The sequence below is a fragment of the Chiloscyllium plagiosum genome, unplaced genomic scaffold (assembly GCF_037043375.1).
Source record: "Chiloscyllium plagiosum isolate Xiang-an unplaced genomic scaffold, Cpla_swu_hap1 HiC_scaffold_18, whole genome shotgun sequence".
In the NCBI taxonomy this organism is placed as follows: Eukaryota; Metazoa; Chordata; class Chondrichthyes; order Orectolobiformes; family Hemiscylliidae; genus Chiloscyllium; species Chiloscyllium plagiosum.
This window is the reverse complement of record NW_028270156.1, coordinates 81,175,677-81,197,801: the sequence shown is the minus strand read 5'-3', so window position 1 is coordinate 81,197,801 and position 22,125 is coordinate 81,175,677. Positions and strand designations below refer to the sequence as shown.

General features: G+C 44.8%; 1 protein-coding gene across 2 annotated transcripts in view; it reads right to left on the bottom strand.

The window, feature by feature from the left end:
* Positions 1 to 13,043: 13,043 nt before the first annotated feature.
* fbxo3 (F-box protein 3) overlaps positions 13,044 to 22,125 on the bottom strand; it is a 59,075-nt gene continuing 49,993 nt past the window's right edge. The window contains exons 11-12 of one of the 2 annotated variants that reach the window (XM_087996850.1): positions 18,533 to 18,694; positions 13,044 to 13,360 (exon numbers count right to left, since the gene is read on the bottom strand). In XM_087996850.1, the coding sequence (XP_087852976.1) occupies positions 18,575 to 18,694 (120 nt within the window). In that variant the 3' untranslated portion in view covers positions 13,044 to 13,360; positions 18,533 to 18,574. Of the gene's footprint in view, positions 13,361 to 18,305; positions 18,695 to 22,125 lie in introns of those variants that run through there. The other variant, XM_087996849.1, reaches the window with a different exon arrangement.

Here is a 22,125-nt window from a genome sequence, read left to right as displayed (position 1 = left end):
CAATTGAATGACAATGTAGGGCCTGTATATCTCAGCTTGTAGCATGTCAAGGGAGGGGCTGCAGACACTAACCCTTGTCGAAGCGCTGGTGGGCTCGAGCCAGACGTGGCGATCAGTTTAGAAAGCAGGGGGATCCCCTTTGAGCTAAAGTATGACGTTTTCACTGCAGGGCAAACATAACAGGCTCAGCAAATGCTAAGACTGGCGGTGCTCAGGAAGGTTGTTGGTCACATGTCCTGGCTATGCTAATTGTTATTTATCAAACACAAACTCCGCTGGGGCACCCAGTGTGGCTTGTCAGAACAAGAGATCAACAGACAGGAGACAAGAGTGAGATTGTTGATCACAACACAGGCGGCAATGCCAGAAATTTCAATCACAGTGGCACCGTGGTTAGCGTTGCTGCCTCACAGCGCCAGAGATCCAGGTTCAATTCCTTCCTCAGGCAACTGTCTGTGTGGAGTTTGCACACTCTCCCCGTGTCTGGTGGGTTTTCTCTGGGTGCTCCGGTTTCCTCCCACAGTCCAAAGATGTGCAGGTTAGGTGAATTGGTCATGCTAAATTGCACATAGTGTTAGGTGTAGGGGAATGGGTCTGGGTGGGTGGTGGGTCGGTGTGGACTTGTTGGGCTGAAAGGCCTGTTTTCACATTGTAAGTAATCTAATCTAATCAAACAGAAATGCCTTAAGTGCACCTTGTCCAAGTGTTTGCTTTTTGCTCGGCAAACCGAGATTTGGACAGGACAAACCTGATGATCCAGCAAGGCTTTGTCTTGAATCAACTTTAAAAAACACAGGTTGGACAAACTTTTGGAATACAAAGAGAGAGGTGCATTGGAGGGAACTTTCTGGCTTGATTTGCAACTGTACGTTTGCTGAAAGAAACGCAGTGTAAACCGACAGCATTGAGCTACTGAACTGATTCTGTTTTGTGAACCCTCTTTATTCCTGAGGGTTCTGATCGAGTAAATGAGAAGTCATTTCCAGTGGTTGGCTGCCAGGGAATACAGACTTTAAAACAAAAGAACCTGAGGTTGGGATGAGGAGAGAGTTTTTTTCCTGATGGAATACACCCTAAGTTACAACCTCAGGTAACTTGCCTGAACAACAACTTCCAGTCAGAAATTGGATAAGTATTTGAAGGGTAAAATAAGCAGAAGCATCGGGAAAGAGCCTATTTGGATTGCCTTTTTTAATTAATGGAGTAAATGGCTTCCTTTCTGTGCTGAAAGATTCTATGGAACCAGACAAAGTGAAACTGGTTCTTCATTTATACAGGACAATGGTGAGACTACATCTGGAGGATGTAGTCACTATAGTCACTATCATCACTATAGTGTATTAGTCACTATAGTTACAGAAGGATGTGAATGCATTGGAAGCAGTTCACAGAGGGTTTATTAGAATAATACCCAGAATCAATGGGCTGTCCAATGGGGAAAGGCTAAGACAGGCTAAGCCTATATCCTGTCCAGTTCAGGGGTGACTGCATTGAACCATATCAGATCCTGAGGGAGCTTGACCAGGTGGATGTAGAAAGGATGCTTTCCCTTGTGGGAGAATCCAGTACTAATGGGTTCAGTGTTCAAAAATGACAGGGTGTCCATTTAAACAGAGATGTTCTTTTTCTCTCAGAGGGCTGTGAGTGTTTGAAATTGCCTTCCTCAAAAAGTGGGGAATGCAGAAACTTTAAATATTTTTAAGGTAGAGGTAGATAGGTTCCTGATTACCCAGGGGATGAAAGATTACTGGGAGAAATGCAGGAATTGATGTTAAAATCTGATCAGCTGTGGTCTTATTGAATGGCAGAGCAGCCTCAAAGGGCCAAGTGGCCGAGTCTTGTTGATATGTTTATATGACACACGGGTGTATATAATGTTAAGCGTAGTTGAAGATCTCAGATGCAGGTATCTTGTAGCTGCTGACAACAAAGATTGGCATCACATCAAATGCAATGAAGGAGCAGCTGGTGTGGAGCAACATGAGGAGCTGTGATAGAATCCCTACAGTGTGGAAGAGGCCATTTAACTCATTGAATCCTGACCAACCCTCCAAAGAGCCCTCTGTAATTCTGTGAAGGTGAGCATGAGTTCACAACAAGAAAACTCAAGCTTCGAACAAGTTTAAAAAAAACTTGTCGGATGCTGCTTTGTGTCCGGTCTCCTGTACTTCCAGAAACCAGAACAATGGGTAAAGGTCTGTCGAAGGAAAGGGAGTCCTTTGAGATGTGGGTGTGAAGGTGTGTGCTGAAAATTCCATACACAGCATAAGACAAATGGCAAGAACAAAACTAATTTGGGGGGTTGGGGAGGTGGAACGGTGGCTCAGTGGTTAGCACTGCTGCCTCGCAGCGCCAGGAAATGAGGTTCAATTTCACCCTCGGGCAACTGTCTATCTGTGGTTTGCACATTCTCCCCTTGTCTGTGTGGGTTTCCTCCTCGTGTTCTGGTTTCCTCCCACAGACTCAGTGAGGTGCATTGGCCATGAGAAATGTGGGGTAATGTAGATAGGGTATGGGGGTGGGTCTGTGTGGAATGCACTTCAGAGGGGCATTGAGGACTCATGAGGTGAAATGGCCTGCTTCCAGGAATGCTACAGCTCTAAACCATGACTCCCAGAAAAAACAGGGTCAGTATTTCAGCCTTCTTGTGATCAGAGCTGGAAGATCTCCTCTAGAGGGTGAAGTGGAGGGCAGCAGAAAGCCCTCAGTGTAGTTGGATGACTGATGAGCTCCAGGAGTGTTAGGGTGGCACAGGTCAGACAAGTGTAGCACCTTGGCAGAAGTAGCAACAAACAGCATCCAATTATTTCAAGGTTGACTTACTCTGGCTTTGTCCTTTTCCCTCCCTCTGACTGTTACCATTGTCAAAGGGACCCTTGTTGGTACAATGCCCTGTGCTGTTGCACCTCATGATAAGTTGGTGAGATGCCCTCACTGGGTCTGATTGCATGGCACATGTTAATACAATTAGATTAGATTACAGTGTGAAAACAGGCCCTTCGGCCCAACAAGTCCACACCGCCCCGCCGAAGCGCAACCCACCCATACCCCTACATTTACCCCTTACCTAATACTACAGGCAATTTAGTATGGCCAATTCACCAGACCTGCACATCTTTGGACTGTGGGAGAAAACCGGAGCACCCGGAGGAAACCCACGCAGACACGGGGAGAACGTGCAAACTCCACACAGTCAGTCACCTGAGGCGGGAATTGAACCCGGGTCTCTGGTGCTGTGAGGCAGCAGTGCTAACCACTGTGCCACCGTGCCGCCCACAATGCAGCCATAAATCTGGATCAAATTGATATGTGCAATTGTAGTGTAAGAATAGCTTGATCTGTCCTTTACAGATAGAGATTTAGCACCAGTATCCACTTCCAGGCAACCGAAACATGGCTGTCTGATTCCACCTGTTCCTACCAGCGCTGCTGTGCTCAAGACTGAATCCTGAACTGACTCTGTATGATAAAAATGTTTCTGCTGAAGAATTGAAATTATCAGTACAGAAATCCATGGTGTTAACATAAGTTACTTTGGGTTGCTGAAAGAAGTTATGGATAAACACAACTCTTTACTTAGGTGACACTGTCATATCAAAACTTCAAAACTCTACCCTGAGCAAAACTTAGTGGCTGCTTAAATAATAAGATCTTCAGAGCCCAGCACAACAGAAAAACAAGTGTTGCTGAATAAAGAGACCTAGGGGTGCAGGTTCAGAGTTCTTTGGAAGTGGAGTTGCAGGCAGGGAGGATGGTGAAGATGGCATTTAGCACACTTGCCTTCATTGGTCAGTGCATTGAGTGTAAAGTTGGAACGTCATGTTGTGGCTGTACAGGACATTGATAAGACCACTTTTGGAATACTACCTACACTTTTGGTCTTCCTGCTATTGGAAAGATGTTCTTAAACTTGAAAAGATTCAGAAAAGCTATCCAAGGATATTGCCAGGATTGGATGGTTTCAAATAGTAGGCTGGGGCTTTTTTCCCTGGAATGTTGGAGGCTGAGGGGTGACCTTGCAGAAATTTATAAAATCATGAGGGGCATGGATAGGGTGAATAGACAAGGTCTTTTTCCCAGGGTAGGGGAATCCAAAACTAAAGAGCATAGGTTTAAGATGAGAGGGGAAAGATCTGAAAATGATCCTGAGGGGCGTCCTTTTCACACAAAGGGTGGTGCATGTACAGAATGAGCTGCCAGAGGAAGAGGTGGAGTTGGGTACAATTACAACATTTAAAAGGCTCTGGATGAGTTCGTGAATAGGAAGGGTTTAGAGGGAGACGGGCTAAATTCTGGCAAATAGTACTTTAGTTTAGGACATCTGATTGGTGTGGATGGATTGGACTGAAGGGTCTGTATCTGTGCTGTATATCTCTCTGATTCTATTGGAGCAAATTACTGCAGATGCTGGAATCTGTACTGCAAACAAAATATGTTGAAGATCACAGCAGGTCAGGCAGCATCCATGGAGAGAAAGGAAGCTAACGGTTTGTGTTTAGATGACTCTCCCTCTAAGACTCTATAAGTCTTTAATGGGCTGCACAGTAGCTCAGTGGTTAACACTGCTGCCTCATAGTACCAGAGACCCATGTTTGATTCCAGCCTCAGGTGTGGAGTTTGCACATTCTCCCCATGTCTGCATGGGTTTCCTCTGGGTGCTCCGGTTTCCTCCAACAACCCAAAGATGTGCAGGTTAGGTGAATCGGCCATGCTAAATCACCTTTAGTGTTCGGGATATGTAGGTTAGGTGCATTAGTCAGGGGAAATGGAGAGTAATAGGGAATGGGTCTGGGTGAGATACTCTTTGGAGGGTCGGTGTAGACATATTGGGCCAAATGGCCTGTTTCCACACTGTAGGGACTCTATGATTAAACTCTGCGATAGAGTTGAAAGGCTCCTCTTCTGATATTTGACAATTCTGTTGCTTTGCCTTTTTTCCCGACATTCTTTACCTCCTTCCATAATTCCAACCTTCACCTTCCTGCATACCGCAGGTCACTCAGAAGCTGTTTTCATGACTTATCAGAAGACAGGGACAGTTCAGGTATTGGGTTGCTTTCTCTTGCCCGGGACTGCGTTGGAATAAAGCGCGGAGTGCTCTCAGTGAGAAGACCTAATTTAACATAGCTGGTGAGCACCAACGGAATACAGGCATGTACAGAATGCAGTGAATGCAGTGGGCAGAGAGGGAGAGCTATTCATAATCTCTCTCAGAGCCCCACAAGTGCTCCTGGAGAGTAGGGCTAGGAAATAGCATCACTGAACAAGGTGCTGCCGGACACTTTACACTGCAAGACCACTGTCCGCGAGCTATATTAAGTAGTCAGTCAGTGACACTGCAAACTGAATTAGGCAGCACTTTCTGAGAGGAGGAATAGAATACAAGACACGCAATGTGGTTAATCCTTGGCACAGTAACTGCTGACCTCTCCTCCTGAGGTCAGGAAATCTACTATTTCAGAACAAGTGCCCAACTTCCTCTTCAGTGTTTGATCAGTGAGCTGCTCATTCGGTTATTTAGGATAGCAGCTTCACAGTTGAACTTAGCTGCTTTTGTTTTGCACACCCCACTCCTATCTTGTTTATTTCTGTCCGGTTGGTTGATGATTGAATCGTCGCCCTGCAGGATCTCAAAGAGAGAGAGAAAAAAAACGATCAGAACCCCTTATCAACATCCAGCTTCCACTATTTCTTATCTCTGGCACTAATTACCCAGTATTTTGTACCTGCATTGAAGTAGGGCTTGTTTCAACTATTAAACTGCCTAAGCAACAAGCTACGAGCTATCCCATTAGGTTTCTTTTGTTCCGCTGCCCTTTCCTTGGCCTAGCCAAATGTGAATCCAGTAACATTCTGTTGTGCATGTCTCTGTGCATCTTCCTTTTATTTTGCAGAAAGAAGCCGAGGATGAGTTCAAATCCCACTCCAAGACCTACCAGCAAAACACCAAGATTGACTGTTCAGTGCAGTACTGAGGATGAGACTTTTTTTGGATGTGTGAACTCTGGTTAGACCACAGCTGGAGTACTGCATGCAGTTCTAATCATAGCTTTGTAGGAAGGATGGGATCACACTAGAGAGAGGGTGCTGCCTGGACTGGAGGGTCTAAGCTATGAGGAAAGCTGAGATAGGCTGAGGTTGTTATCCTTGAAGCAGCAGAGATTGAGAGTTGAACCATAGAGATATACAGCATGGAAACAGACCCTTCAGTCCAATTCCATGTGGGCAGCACGGTGGCACAGTGGTTAGCACTGTTGCCTCACAGCGCCAGAGACCCGGGTTCAATTCCCGCCTCAGGCGACTGACTGTGTGGAGTTTGCACATTCTCCCTGTGTCTGCGTAGGTTTCCTCCGGGTGCTCCGATTTCCTCCCACAATCCAAAAAATGCGCAGGTTAGGCAAATTGGCCATGCTAAATTGCCCGTAGTGTTAAGTGTAGGGGTAATGGGCTGGAAATGTTTTGCTTGTGGCTTATGCCCGAAACGTCGATTCTCCTGTTCCCTGGATGCTGCCTGACCTGCTGCGCTTTTCCAGCAACACATTTCCAGCCCTGATCTCCAGCATCTGCAGACCTCACTTTCTCCTGTAGGGGTAATGGGTCTGGGTGGGTTACACTTCGGCGGGTCAGTGTGGACTTGTTGGGCCGAAGGGCCTGTTTCCACACTGTAAGTAATCTAATCTAATCTAGACATCCTAAATTAATCTCATCCCATTTGGCAGCATTTGGCCCATATCCCTCTAAACCTTTCCTATTCAGGCACCCATCCAGATGCATTTTAAATGTTGCAATTGTACCAGCCTCCATCACTTCCTCTGGCAGCTAGTTCCATACACGCATCGCCCTTTGTATAAAAAAAATGCCCCTTATCTTTCCCCATTCACCTTAAACCTCTGCCCTCTAGTTTTGGACTGCCCTAATGTGGGAAAAAATAGACCTTGGCTATTCACCCTACCCATGACCCTTATGATTTTGTAAACATCTATAAAGTCACACCTCAGCCTCTGATGCTCCAGGGAAAATAGCCCCAGTCTATATGGCTTCTCCCTATAACTCAGACCGTCCGACCCCAGGAACATCCTTGTAAATCTTTTCTGAACCCTTTCCAGTTTAATAACATCTTTCCTTAGGAGGGAGACCAGAAATGTAAGCTCGAAACTGTAACGATACATCAGACTTTGCTGCACCTTTGCAAATTCTACAATGTTGTGCTTTATGTAGCATCAGATTTTCCTTCAGGCTGGCTTTTATGGTCCCCACCGACTGTGTTTTCATTGTGGTATAGGTGGTGGTATGGCCCTCACCACCTCCCCCCCTCCCCTCCCCCTGCCCAACGAAGATCTTTCACAACCTCAATCTGTCACACAGTGTATTACATCCAGTAACACATTCCACTCTGGAAATGTAGGAAAGGCAGCAGCCAACTGGTTTGTGGCATTGTGGATGTGACCACATGACCTGGATGTTTCAGTGATGTTGGTCAATGCTGATTGCTGCCCTCAGTGCTGAGAGACGTTACCCTCATTGGTTGCTTTCCTGAGGCAACAGGGAGGGTAGACAGACTCAATGGAAAGAAGGCTGGTTTTAATGATGGACTGGAAAGGTGTTAACAACTCTCTGCAATTCCTTACAATCGTGGGCAGAGCAGCTGCCATACCATCTGTGTTGCATCTGGGTAAGATGCTTTGTATGTTGTATCTGTAAATATTGGTAAGAGTCCATAAGACCATAAGACCATAAGACATAGGAGTGGAAGTAAGGCCATTCGGCCCATCAAGTCCACTCCGCCATTCAATCATGGCTGATGCGCATTTCAGCTCCACTTACCAGCGTTCTCCCCGTAGCCCTTAATTCCTCGAGACAACAAGAATCTATCAATCTCGGCCTTGAAGACATTTAGCGTCCCGGCTTCCACTGCACTCCGTGGCAATGAATTCCACAGGCCCACCACTCTCTGGCTGAAGAAATGCCTCCGCATTTCTGTTCTGAAATGACCCCCTCTAATTCTAAGGCTGTGTCCACGGGTCCTAGTCTCCTCGTTTAACTGAAACAATTTCCTAGCATCCACCTTTTCCAAGCCATGTATTATTTTGTACGTCTCTATTAAGTCTCCCCTTAATCTTCTAAACTCCAACGAATACAATCCCAGTATCCTCAGCCGTTCCTCATATGTTAGACCTGTCATTCCAGGGATCATCCGTGTGAATCTCCGCTGGACACGTTCCAGTGCCAGTATGTCCTTCCTGAGGTGTGGGGACCAAAACTGGACACAGTACTCCAAATGGGGCCTAACCAGAGCTTTATAAAGTCTTAGTAGTACATCTCTGCTTTTATATTCCAACCCTCTTGAGATAAGAGACAACATTGCATTCGCTTTTTTAATCACGGACTCAACCTGCATGTTTACCTTTAGAGAATCCTGGACTAGCACTCCCAGATCCCTTTGTGCTTTGGCTTTATTAATTTTCTCACCATTTAGAAAGTAGTCTATGCTTTTATTCTTTTTGCCAAAGTGCAAGACCTCGCACTTGCTCACGTTAAATTCCATCAGCCATTTCCTGGACCACTCTCCCAACCTGTCAAGATCCTTCTGCAGCCTCCCCACTTCCTCAGTACTACCTGCCTGTCCACCTAACTTCGTATCATCGGCAAACTTCGCTAGAATGCCCCCGGTTCCCTCATCCAAATCGTTAATATATAATGCGAACAGCTGTGGCCCCAGCACCGAACCCTGCGGGACACCGCTAGTCACCGGCTGCCATTCTGAAAAAGAACCTTTTATCCCAACTCTCTGCCTTCTGTTAGACAGCCAATCCTCAATCCATCCCAGCAGCTCACCTCGAACACCATGGGCCCTCACCTTGCTCAGCAGCCTCCCGTGTGGCACCTTATCAAAGGCCTTTTGAAAGTCTAGATAGACCACATCCACTGGGTTTCCCTGGTCTAACCTACTTGTTACCTCTTCAAAAAATTCCAACAGGTTTGTCAGGCATGACCTCCCTTTACTAAATCCATGTTGACTTGTTCTAATCAGACTCTGCTCTTCCAAGAATTTAGAAACCTCATCCTTAATGATGGATTCTAGAATTTTACCAACAACCGAGGTTAAGCTGATTGGCCTATAATTTTCCATCTTTTGCCTTGATCCTTTCTTGAACAAGGGGGTTACAACAGCCATCTTCCAATCATCCGGGACCTTTCCTGACTCCAGTGACTCTTGAAAGATCTCAACCAATGCCTCTGCTATTTCCTCAGCCACCTCTCTCAGAACTCTAGGGTGTATCCCATCGGGGCCAGGAGATTTATCAATTTTAAGATTTTTTAACTTTTCTAGCACTATCTCTTTCGTAATGGCAACCATACTCAACTCAGCCCCGTGACACCCTTTAATTTTTGGGATATTACTCATGTCTTCCACTGTGAAGACTGACGCAAAGTACTTGTTAAGTTCTCCTGCTATTTCCTTATCTCCCATCATTAGGCTTCCTGCAACAGTTTGAAGTGGCCCAATGTCTACTTTTGCCTGTCGTTTGTTTCTTATGTACTGAAAGAAACTTTTACTATTATTTCTAATATTACTGGCTAGCCTACCTTCATATTTGATCCTCTCCTTTCTTATTACACTCTTTGTTATCCTCTGTTTGCTTTTGTATCCCTCCCAATCTTCTGATTTCCCACTGTTCTTAGCCACTTTATAGGATCTCTCTTTTTCTTTAATACATTTCCTGACTTCCTTTGTCAGCCAAGGTTTTCTAATCCCTCCCCGGTTAATCTTTCTTTTCTTGGGAATGAACCTCTGTACAGTGTCCTCAATTATACCTAAAAACTCCTGCCATTTTTGCTCTACTGTCTTCCCGGTTAGCCTCTGCTTCCAGTCTATTTTAGTCAGTTCCTCTCTCATGCCCTCATAATTACCTTTATTCAACTGTAACACCATTACATCCGATTTTGCCTTCTCCCTTTCAAACTCCAGACTGAACTCTATCATATTATGGTCGCTACTTCCTAAGGGTTCCCTTACTTTAAGATCTTTTATAGAGTCTGGTTCATTGCAAAGTCATTGCAGACATGGCAATTTTTGTTTGGCTTTCTGAGGAAATAGAGGCATTGGTGTGCTTTCCTGACTAAAAGAATGATATTGGTGCTGAAGGACATTAATTATTGTGGAGAGAGAATAAAACAATGCACTGTGGATACTGGAATTGTAACTGTCTTATGGTTCTATAAATCTATGATCCTAAGCTGGGCTTCTTCGCCATACAGCAGAGAACATTAAGGAGAGATTTAATGGCAGTGTTGAACACTATAAAGGCACTTACATACAAACAAATGAATCAAGAGCAGACAAAGCCCGTTGAGCCAACTCTCCCTTTAATCAGATCATAATGGATCTGACTGTAATCTCAAATCCCCAATCCTGCCAACACCTGATAATCTTTCATCCATTGCTTAGCAAGAATCTCTCAATCTCTGCCTTAAAAATATTCAAGGACTCTGCTTTTGGCCACCTGTTTTTTTGAAGAAGTGGATTTCAAAGATTCATGATCCCAGGAGTGAGGAAAAAAAACTTGCCCAATTGCTAGCCTCTGTATGATGAAGAGCTGATGCTTGAAATGTCGATTCTCCTGCGCCTCGGATGTTGCCTGACTGGCTGTGGTTTTCCAGCACCACACTCTTCAACAATTGCTATTCTAAATGGGTGACTTCTTGTGTTTAAGTAATGACCCCTCGTTAAAGATGCTACCACAAGACAAAGCATTCTTTCCACATCTGATCTGCCAAGTTCCCTTACGATCTTCCGGTTTCACAGGAACATAGAGAAAAGAAGGCTTGTCGGCCTTTCAGCCCTTCAAGCCTGCCCCACAGTGCAATATGATCAGGACTGATCATCCAACTGTTCTTGCTTTGCCCCAGAACCTTTGATCCCTTAACTTCGACAACTTATACCCACATCTTTCCTGGGGTGGGTTTGAGGACTGGGGACGGGATGGGAGTGTGTGTCTTAGTGGTCTGCAGCACCAGAAAATGGCCCTTCCGTCCTCAAATCAGCACCAGTCAAAAGCATGCACCTAGCTATTTTAATCCCAAAGAGGGGATCATGAATAACTTATCTGATCAAGGTCTGCATTTTAAAGAACTTGGAAAGATGGAAATGTCCACCATTGTTGGACCTATTCAAGTATTGATGCATGATAAAGTTTATAATACTGGTATTTCGGAAGATCAGTAGATGTAAAACACCTGAATCTATTATAATAAATCAAATTAACCAAATGCAAAATGAACAAACATATTTAGGTAGGAGTTAGTTGCTATTTTACTAAGGAAGCTTTCATTTGATTAAGTGCCAAGGTGTGTCCCCTCTCTGGACAAGAGGACTGCATGAAAATAATAAAATCTGGTAGATTTTATGACTGCATGCTACCAGATCCTGCCTTTGGAAACCTTACTCAAAATACAGGGAGCAGCCGATTTTTGTTGCTGTTTTGCTTGCTTTGAAGTGAGTGAGCTAAAGGAAAGGCTTACGTTTATGTAGCACCTTTCCCAAAGTGCACGACGGCTGACAAAACTATTTCCAAAGTGTACACACAATGTCATCCCTGTCTTGCTTAAAACATTTATATAAAACCTGACACAATCAACAGGGAACTCCGAGCATCCTTTGCAGCTGCTTAACTGTTTTAAAAATGCTGATACGGTTGTGGCAGAGATAAAGTGGCAATCAATTTGCATGCAGCAAGCTCCCTCGCTTGGCAATGTGATAATAGTCAGATAATTTGTTTTGGGAATGAGGGATAAATATTGGCCAGGTCTCTGAAGAGAGCTCCTCTGCTACATAGTGCCATGGGATATCTTATATGCACTTAAAAGGCTGTTTTACATCTTTCAACACCAAAGGCAACAATCTCTCAGCAACCAGTGTATTCCCTCAGTGCTATATTGGATACATCAGCCTTGGTCAACATACATAAGCTCTAGCGTGGGGCTTGAATGCATGACTTTCTGTATCCAAAGCAATTGCGCTACCAACTAAGCTGGAACTGCCTGGACAGGCAGTGATAAATATTGATCACAGCGCAGGAGGAACTCTTTCGCTCTTTGAAATGGTGTCATGGGATCTTCCTGCCAACCTGGATTACATTCTCAAGTGTCTGGTGTAGGATTCAATTTTTCAACTCTCATAAGACCTTCCTGCCCGGCAAGGATTCAACTGTGTATTATGTGAAAAGACAGTGTGCTGACCATTTTCTCTGGGTCCTTATCTTCAATAATGGAGACATTGAGAAATCATTATTACCCAAGATAGAGGAAAATCCATAAGCCCTATCATTGATATCTATTGAACTGCGATGTCATCCAGTTTGGGGAAGAGATTGAGGTGCTTGAAAGCAAAAGGATCTTCACAGTTGTATCAAATGACCCTAACGTCTCCACCAGCTAAATAGGAGTAATCTTACATCCTGTATTGTATTAAAAGCAGCTGCCTGATGTACTACCAAGTCTCGGAGTACTGCCACATGCATTTGAATCCAAGACAATATTTCTACAGCTTCGCATCAAAGGACTCAAAGTTCTCATAAGCTCAAAGTGTTCTCCTGTGCTGAGAGGAACTGAGGCAGTTCATTCTGAAAACTGCCTGATGGATTGCTTTCCAAACCGACTTGGTGAGAGAATATGGCCGTTTCGGCAAAGTCTCAGTTTCATCCTTGTTTTAACATGCATGCATGAGAAATTGCAACCATCCGATACACACCACTAAAATGCTTTCAGGGAGAATGTCACCCCAGTCTGGTTATCTGGCTGGAGGTCAAACACAGTCATCAGCGAAGCCCAAAGAAGCTCCATCTTAATATATTAAATATTCCTTTTAAACAAGAGAGAAAGCAATTGCTTGCTTGGGTTTTCCTATTTGGGAATGCTATAATTTCCATTTGCCCTTATCTTTTACTTCACGCCTTTTGATTCCTTTAAACTGCTTTTTAATGTTTCACAGTCTATTCCTTGTCATCTGTAGAAGTTAAGGGCGCAAGCACGTTTACTGCGGAGAATTTTATTTTGTTAAAGGAAGAACAAAAGTCATCAGGATGAAGGAGGGAATAAAAGTAAAAACTTGCATTTATGGAAAGCATTGTGCAACTTCCTGAAAGAACCTTGTGGCAAATTAAAAACTGATTGAAGCCTCAAAGCTGTTGAAATGTCGGAATTTGCAGGAGCCAATTTGGGCGCAGCAAGCTGCCTCAAGTCAGCAACATGATAAATAGCAATAGGACATCAGTATGAACTTTGCTGCTGCCACCCAAGAGGTTTGCTAATTGTAGAAAACCGAAAATTGGGATAAGGAGCACATTTTCAGGCTGGCAACCTGTAATAAATGGAAAGCCACATGAATCAGTGTTGGACACCCAATTATTTACAATACATATATTCATGACTTGGCTGCAGTGCATTTATTTTCCTCATCCAAACTTACAGATGACATAACAATAGGTGGGAAGACAAGTGGCAATGATGACACAAAGAGTAAGTGGGCAAAAGCTGGCGGATGGAATATAATGTGGGAAAATATGACTCTATGCATTCGTGGCAGGAGGAATACAGCAAGTAAATATGATTTCAATGGAGAAAGGCTTCAGAAAGCTGCAACACAGGGGGAATTGGGAGTCCTCATGCATAAATCACAAGAAATTAGCATCCAGATTCAGCAAGGAATAGGGAAGACAAATGGAATGTTGTCCTTTATTTCAAGGGAATGGAATATAAAAATGGAGAAGTCTTGCTAAAACTATACAAGGTATAAATCACATCACACCTGGAAGACCCTCTCACACTGTCGAAGGAGAGATATACTGGCTTTGGAGGCAATCCAGAGAGGTTTCAGTAGGTTTATCCATGGTATGGAGGGACTTTCCTAAAGAGATAGGTTAAGTAGATTGAAACTTCAATGAGTACAGGCCCAAAGACTGAGAGGTGACTTTATTGAAATATAAAAGATTCTTCGGGATATTAACAGGGTAGATGTGGAGGGCTTGTTTCCACTTGTGAGGTTAGTCTGGGACCAGAGGGCATAATGTCAGAATAAAGGAGTTGGACATTGAAGACAGATGTGAGGAGCAATTTCTTCTTTAGAGAGTGGTGAAACAGTGGAATTCTTTACAACAGATGGCTGTTGAAACTGGGTCATTAAGTATATTCAAGGCTAAGATGGTCAGATTTTTAATCAGTGGGGCAATCAGGAGTTATGGAGGAAAGGCAGGCAAGTGGATGATTATCAGACCAACCATTGATTGGCAGAGCCGACTCGATGGGCTGAATGGTCTACTAAGATTCCTACGTCGGAGGATCTCAGAGGATCTTTTACATCCACATGAGATGATAGATGCAGCCTCAGTTTAACATCATACATGAATGGTTTTGCGTCCTTTTTAGAAGAAATAAAGAATTGATAGTGCCAGCCATCCTAGGAGACTGTGATGCAGGAAGGACATCATTGATTATACTGTTTCAATAAATAAACATACTAGTGCTGGCCCTTTTGAAACTTTTAACCATAACCCTTTGGCAGAACCCTTAGGAACATTAACAGAGAGAAAGATCTGGGCATGCAGTCCCACACTTCCCTAAAGGTGGCAACACCGGTTGCCAAGGTGACTAAAGTGGCATAGGGCATGCTTGCCTTCATAATCCAGGGCATGGAGTTCAGTAATTGGCAAACCAGCTATGTAAAACCCTTGTTAGGCCGCATTTAGAGTTTTGCGTACAGTTTTGGTTGCCACACTACCAGGAGGAAGCTTTGGAGAGAGTGCAGAGAAGGTTCACCAGGAGGAAAGGTTAAAAAGACTACGATAGTTTTCACTGGAAAGACGGTGGCTGAAAGAAGGCCTGATAGAGGTCTACAGAATTGTGAGATAGGGTGGATAGGATGGATCGTCAGAGGCTTTTTCCCAGGGCTGAAGTTTCAATCACAAGGGATCATAAATTCAAGGTGAGAGGGGAAAGTTTAAGGGAGCTGTGTGAGGGGCATTTTTCATGCAGAGAGTGATAGCAGTCTGGAACACACTGCCTGAAGAGGTGGTGGAAGCAGGCACATTGGCAACGTTTAAGAGGCATCTGGATGGTTACATGAATAGGGAGGGATTAGAGGGATACAGAGTAGATGAGGGCAGAGGGTTTGTTGTTTAGTTTAGTTAGGGGATGATGATCGGCAGAGACTTAGAGGGCCGAAGGGCCTGTTCCTGTTCTGTATTCCTCTTTGTTCTCTACAAACAACTCCAAGTTAAAATATCTGCATTAGAAATCAGTGTAATAGTTTCAGGGCTTGTTATAGATTCATAAGATCATACAGATGTACAGCACAGAAACAGACCCTTAGGTCCAACTTGTCCATGCTGACCAGATATCTGAACCTAATCTAGTCCCATTTGCCAGCACTTGGCCCATATTCCTCTAAACTCTTCCTATTCATATACTCATCCTACTTAAATACTGCAATTGTACCAGCCTCCACCACTTCCTCTGGCAGCTCATTCCATACATGCACCACCCTCTACATGAAAAAGTTGCCTCTTAGGTCCCTTTTAAACCTTTCCCCTTTCCTATGCCCTCTAGTTCTAGACTCCCTATCCCAGGGAAAAAATCTTGTCTTTTTATCCTATCCATGTCCCTCATGATTTTATAACCTTTACAAGGTCACCCCTCAGTGTCCAAGGCTACAGGGAAAAAAGCCCCAGCCTATCATGTTAAAATTGTACAAGACATTGATTCGGTCGCATTTAGAATACTGTGTACAGTTCTGGTCACCACATTACCAAAAGGATGTGGACGCTTTGGAGAGGGTGCAGTGAAGGTTTACGAGGATGTTGTCTGGTATGGAAGGTGCAAGCTACGAAGAGAGGTTGAGTAGGTTAGGTTTATTTTCATTAGAAAAAAGGAGATTGAGGGGGGACCTGATTGAAGTTTACAAAATCATGAAGGGTATAGACAGGGTGGATAGAGACAAGCTTTTTCCCAGGGTGAAGGATTCAATAATGAGAGGTCACGCTTTCATGGTGAGAGGTGGAAAGTTTAAGGGGGATATACGTGGCAAATACTTCACACAGAGGGTGGTGGGCATTTGAAACGTGTTGCCAGCAGAGATGGTAGAGGTAGGCACAGTAGATTCATTTAAGATGCATCTGGACAGATGCATAAGTAGGTGGGGAGCAGAGGGATACAAATGCTTAGGAATTGACCGACAGGTTTAGACAGTAGATTTGGATCGGCTCAGGCTTGGAGGGCCGAAGGGCCTGTACCTGGGCTGTAAATTTTCTTTGTTCTCTCTTTGTTCTATCCAGCCTCTCCCTATAGCTCAAATCCTCCAACCCTGGCAACATCATTGTAAATCTTTTCTGAACCCTTTCAAGTTTCATAACATCTCCAATAGGTGGGAGACCAGAATTGCTCTCCATATTCCAAAAGTGGCCTAACCAACACCCTTTACAGCCACAACATGACCTCCCAATTCTGACACGTGAGGTTCAGACCTCAAAAAGGCTCCCACAGTAAAGAGGAAAGTGCTAATATTTCGGCTGGAGTGCTGGGAATATCTGCAAGCTTTACAGATAGTGATCTCAGTTTAACAGCCTCAGCTTCAGGGAGCGAGGCCCTTGTCTGTCCCTTGTTTGAGCAAACCGGATCCCATGGCTTTTCCCCATCATTATTTGTTCATAGAATTCCTACAATGTGGAAGCTGGCCATTCAGCCCATCATGACCACACCAATCTCCCAAAGAGCATCCCACCCAGACCTACCCTTCTATCGTTCCCTGCAGTTACCATGGCTAACTCACCTTCTGTGCACCTCCATGGTTACTCAGGACAATTTAGCACGCTGAGCCTGTCCGGCTTATTGGGATCAGCTTTGCCTCTGCCAGGCGGGCACTCTCAGGCTGGCTGCCCGGCAAATCAGAGGGCAAACCACAGAGCTAGCCCATCGCGAGAGGTGGGCGCTGTGGAAGCAAGTTGGGAATCAGCAAAGTGGCCGGTGAATGATCTCAACTGGTTGCCCACTTTCATCTTGTAGGCTTCCAGTCCATTTCCAACGCCACTGCTGGGAAACCTGCCTGGATTCAGAGCACAAACCAACCCATGGAAAAGCTTAGCCTGAGAATAAAATGGTTTTAAGCAGTGTCCTGAGGCAAAGGGAGAGGAGGGGGTGAGACGCCTAAAGAGTTTCGGCCCCAGACAGCTGAAGGCACAACCTCCAGAGCTGGAAACAAGCTCGGGAGATTCTCGAGGGATTGACGGGCCACAGAGTTAGCTTGCAATAAGCGTTGTTCATGTGTCTTAGCATTACACATCCCTCGAGTTAACTTTACAGTTCCCACGAATCACTGAAGTGAGTGTACATCTCTCAATGCATTACATTACATTACATTACATTACAGTGTGGAAACAGGCCCTTCGACCCAACAGGTCCACACCAACCCGCCGAAGCGTAACCCACCCATACCCCTACATTTACCCCTTACCTAACACTACGGGCAATTTAGCATGGCCAATTCACCTGACCTGCACATCTTTGGACTGTGGGAGGAAACCGGAGCACCCGGAGGAAACCCACGCAGACACGGGGAGAACGTGCAAACTCCACACAGTCAGTCGCCTGAGGGAATTGAACTCGGGTCTCTGGCGCTGTGAGGCAGCAGTGCTAACCACTGTGCCACCGTGCCGCCCGTGAACTGCTTTTTGTACGACATGTGGCCCAGATTGGAAAGAGCTTGCTCAAAATGGATTGCAATCTAACATCCGTGTGAATTTAATTTGGCAATGCTTGCTGTCCCTCTGATGATAAAATTGCACTTGCTGAATCCTCCAAACGGCAATCTTCATTCAATCTATCAGTGTGTCACACAATGACATGCTGGCAATGTGCATATCATATCAAATCGTCATCAATAGAGGCCCTCTTGGGAGTGTGTCTCCCCTCTGCTCAGTCCTTGTTCCACAGTGTGCAGTTCCTAATCAAGAGGACAGAGTGAGGACTGCAGATGCTGAAGAGTCAAAGTCATAAGTGTGGCTCTGGAAAAAGCATAGCAGGTCAGGCAGCATCCGAGGAGCAGGACAGTCGACATTTTGGGCATAAACCCTTCTTCAGTCCCTAACGTATAGCTCACCTGGACCCCATTGATGGAGCACAGTCGCTTGGAGGCACCGTCCCAGGTTCCAGATGAAGAAAAGATGAAAATGTTTGCATCCTCCACATCTGATATCCAGTTGTGCTGATTGCTGAACTGGTTCCAATCAAATATTACATCCACAAGGAAACAAATCTCAACCTTGAGAAATTAAACACTGTGCATTTATTCTCTTCAAAGCTGTTCTACAACAAAATCTGATAAGTTAAAGGAGCGAGAAGTCCTGAGTAGCTGCTCTGAGAGTTTGCACAGTCAACCTGAGTCCTGTGTTGTAAACAGGTGCAGTCAGAATCACACAACTTGTCGCAAAGTTGCAGGGCAAAAACAACTAAAAAAAATTAGATTGCAACATCAACAGCTTACAGGAAAACAGCTCGCTGAGAATCGTTCGATTGCTAATCCACTTCAGGTGTGACGGGGACAACGGCCCATAGCTGGAGGGAAATTGCCAAAGAGATTGGGGTTGAGGTCACTGCTATTGGACGGACTTGTGCTGTCATTTGAGGGATCGTGACTGTACCCAATCTGTAGATTGCAAAACAAACAAAGAGAGATTCAAATTAACAAGTGGATTAACGCTTCAGTCCCGCCAGCACTTCTGTGTTGAGCCTGCAGCACGATGGTCAGGATCAAAACTATTGGAAAAGGAAGAGTTTGCTGGGTTACAGTGGGAGAGGGTGGCACTAGATACATTGCCAACTTCAAAAGTGACAATACAGGATGGATTGAATAGTTGCTCCTCTCCACCCATTGCTGGAATTATTTGTTCCTTCTGCAAAATCACCACTGAATAGTCACAAATCATCTGGACAAAAGTTTTTGGGCACAGTGGTAGGCACTGCTGCCTCACAGCGTCAGGGACTTGGGTTTAATTCCACCCTTGGGCAACTGTTTGGTGGCGTTTGCACCCTCTCCCAGTGTGCATGGATTTCCACCAGGTGCTCTGGTTTCCTACCATCATCCAAATATGTGCAGGTTAGGTGTACTGGCCATGCTAAATTGTTCACAGTGGACAGTGTCCACAGTGGACAGGTTGTATGTGTTAGATTAGATTCCCTACAGTATGGAAACAGGCCATTTAGCCCAACAAGTCCTGACTAATGCACCTAACACTACGGGCAATTTAGCATGGCTAATTCACCTAACCTGCACATCTTTGGAGTGTGGGAGGAAACCAGAGGGCCCAGAGGAAATCCACACAAACACGGGGAGAATATGCAAACTCCACACAGACAGTCGCCTGTGGCGGGAATTGAACCTGGGTCCCTGGTGCTGTGAGTGCTCACCACAGTGCCGTCCACAAAAGCCATGGAAAATGTAGGGTTACAGGGAAAGGTTAGGGATGATGGCTCTGGGTGGGATGCTCTTTGGAGAGTCAGGGGGACTTGTTGGGCTGACTGGCCTGTTTCCGCACTGCAGGGAAACTGTGTGAGGTAGGGAAGCACTACAGGGGGTCAGGACGGAAGGTTGGGTTGGGGTGGGCGCGGCAGAAGGGGGAGGGAGCAAAATGAAGTCCAGCACCGAGAGGGTGGAGTGTCAGGATCCTGTACCATCAGACCTCAGGGTAGAGGTAGGCCAAGTTTGCTCTGCTTTCACTGAAGCAGCAGCACTTCAAAGGCTTGTGATTTCAAATAAACCTGTTACGACTATAACGTGGTGTCGTGTGGCTTCTGATTCAGCCATCCAAGAACAGCCTTGTAAGGAAGGGTCACTGGACTCAAAATATTAATTCTGCTTTCTCTCCATAGATATTACTAGACGTGTTCCATTCCTGAGCAATTTCTATTTGCCTTACCTTTTCCACCCTGAGCTTGGTTGCTAACTTCTTGTCATTCATGACGGACTTCTTGGATAAGCACATGGATGATGATTGGAGAGTGTAGGGGGACGAGCTGAGAAAAGCTCACAGGTCAGCGCAACATTGAGGGCCGAAGGACCTGTTCATCACTGTATTATTCTATGTTCGAAGTTCTATGACTTCCAAATCCCCTGTTCTGTAGCTTTCTGCAGTCTTTCACCATTTAAATAATATTCAAGCTCCGCTATTGCTCTTGCCAAAGTAGATAACTTCACATTTTTCCACAAAGTTTTTGCACACTTGTCTATATCCCTTGTAGACTCTTTGTGACACCCTCACTGTTTGCTTTCCACCTATTTTCGTGGTTTCCAGAAACTTTGCAAGAGGACATTCACTTTCCTTATCAAAGCAACAATAGGCATTGTGAGTAATTGTGCCTACTGCCTCTCCACCAGCTGCTAAAATAAGGTGCTCCTTCTGCAAAATTGCCACTGAATATTCACAAAGCACACTGGAAGAAAGTACATGTGGGGTGGGGGAGCACAGAGGCAGGATTGAGCATTGGGATGAGGGCGCAGAGTCGGGGGAGGCTACACATGAAGGGAGCAAGCAAGATGGGGTCCAGCACTGAGGGGGACGAACCTGAGGACTAGGAGCAGTTGACATTTTGGTCAAGGAGCACAAAGGCATTGATTAAGAGTGGAAAACTAGACTACAAAAGGAAGCTTGTGGGGAACACACAAGCTCTACGGCAACGTGAAGACAAAAAGGTAGTGAATATGAGCCTCACTGTCAGAATAAGGCTAAGTTAGAATGGGGATCAAAAAGATTGCATACCAATTCATCCATAGCTTTGCTCTGCCTTCACAAAGGAGGACCCACATAACATCCCAAAAACGTTATAGTGGAAAGAACCAATCTAAATCATTCTGAACTGGGAAATGGTGTTGAGGAAACTGATGGGATTAAAGGCTGACAAGTTCCAAGGACCTGATCGCTTACATCCCAACGTGTATCATAAAGTTGATTTAGAAATTGTGAATGCGTTGGTGGTTATCTTTCCAGATTAATCTTTTAGGTAGGATCTTACTGAAAGCCTTCTGAAAGTCCGAGGGAACCACATCCAATGGGTTCCCTGGTCCACTCCAGTAGCTACATCCTCAAAACATTTCAGTAGATGTGTAAACCAAAGATATCTTTTTGTAAATCTACACTGACTCTGTCTGACCCTGTCACTGTTTTCCAAGTGGTCTGCTATTAGTTCTTTTCGTAGAATCATATAGTGCAGAAAATGAAAGGAAGCCCATCAAGTCCATACCATCAAACCTACACTAGTCCCACTCTCCTGCACTAGGTACATACCATTGAATGCTATGACATTTCAAGAGCTTATCCAAGTATGTTTTAAAGATTGTGAGGTTTTGCACCTCAACTACCTTCCCAGACAGCGCATTCCAAACCCCTCTGGGAGAAAAATAAATTCTTAAAATCCCCTCTAAACTTCCTTCCTTTCACCTTAAAATTATACCTAAGGGAAATTTTTATCCATTCTGTCCGTACCCCTCAGTCATATACACCTCAGTCAGGTTCCCCCCCCTTAACTTTCTCTGCTCCAAAGAAAGCATCTTATCCAACGTCTTGTAATAGCTGAACAGCACCATCCCAGGCAACATCCTGATGAATCTCATATGCACCCCCTCCAGTGCAATCACATCCTTCCTATAGTGTGGTGAGCAGAACTGCACACAATACTCCAGCAGTGTCCCAACCAAAGTTCGGTACAGCTCCAACACAATCTCCTCTCTTTCATAACCTCTGCCTCAAATGATGAAGGCAAACACTTCGTGCGCCTTCTGAACTACTTTCTTTGGTGACTTTCACCTTCACGGGTTTGTGGATGAGCACCCCAAATATCCCTCTCAATCTCCTACTGTCTTGCCATTCTTTGTGTACTCCCTTGTCTTGTTACTTCTTCCAATTCATTTTCTCACATTTATCAGAGTTAAATTCTATCGCCACAGATCTGCCCATTTGACCAATCCATTAATATTCTCCTGTACCCTAACACCTTCCACTCAGCCAATCTTCTGTGTCATTGGCAAATTTACTTATCACTCCTCTCACATTCTCCTTGACATCATTTATCAATGTCGCAAAT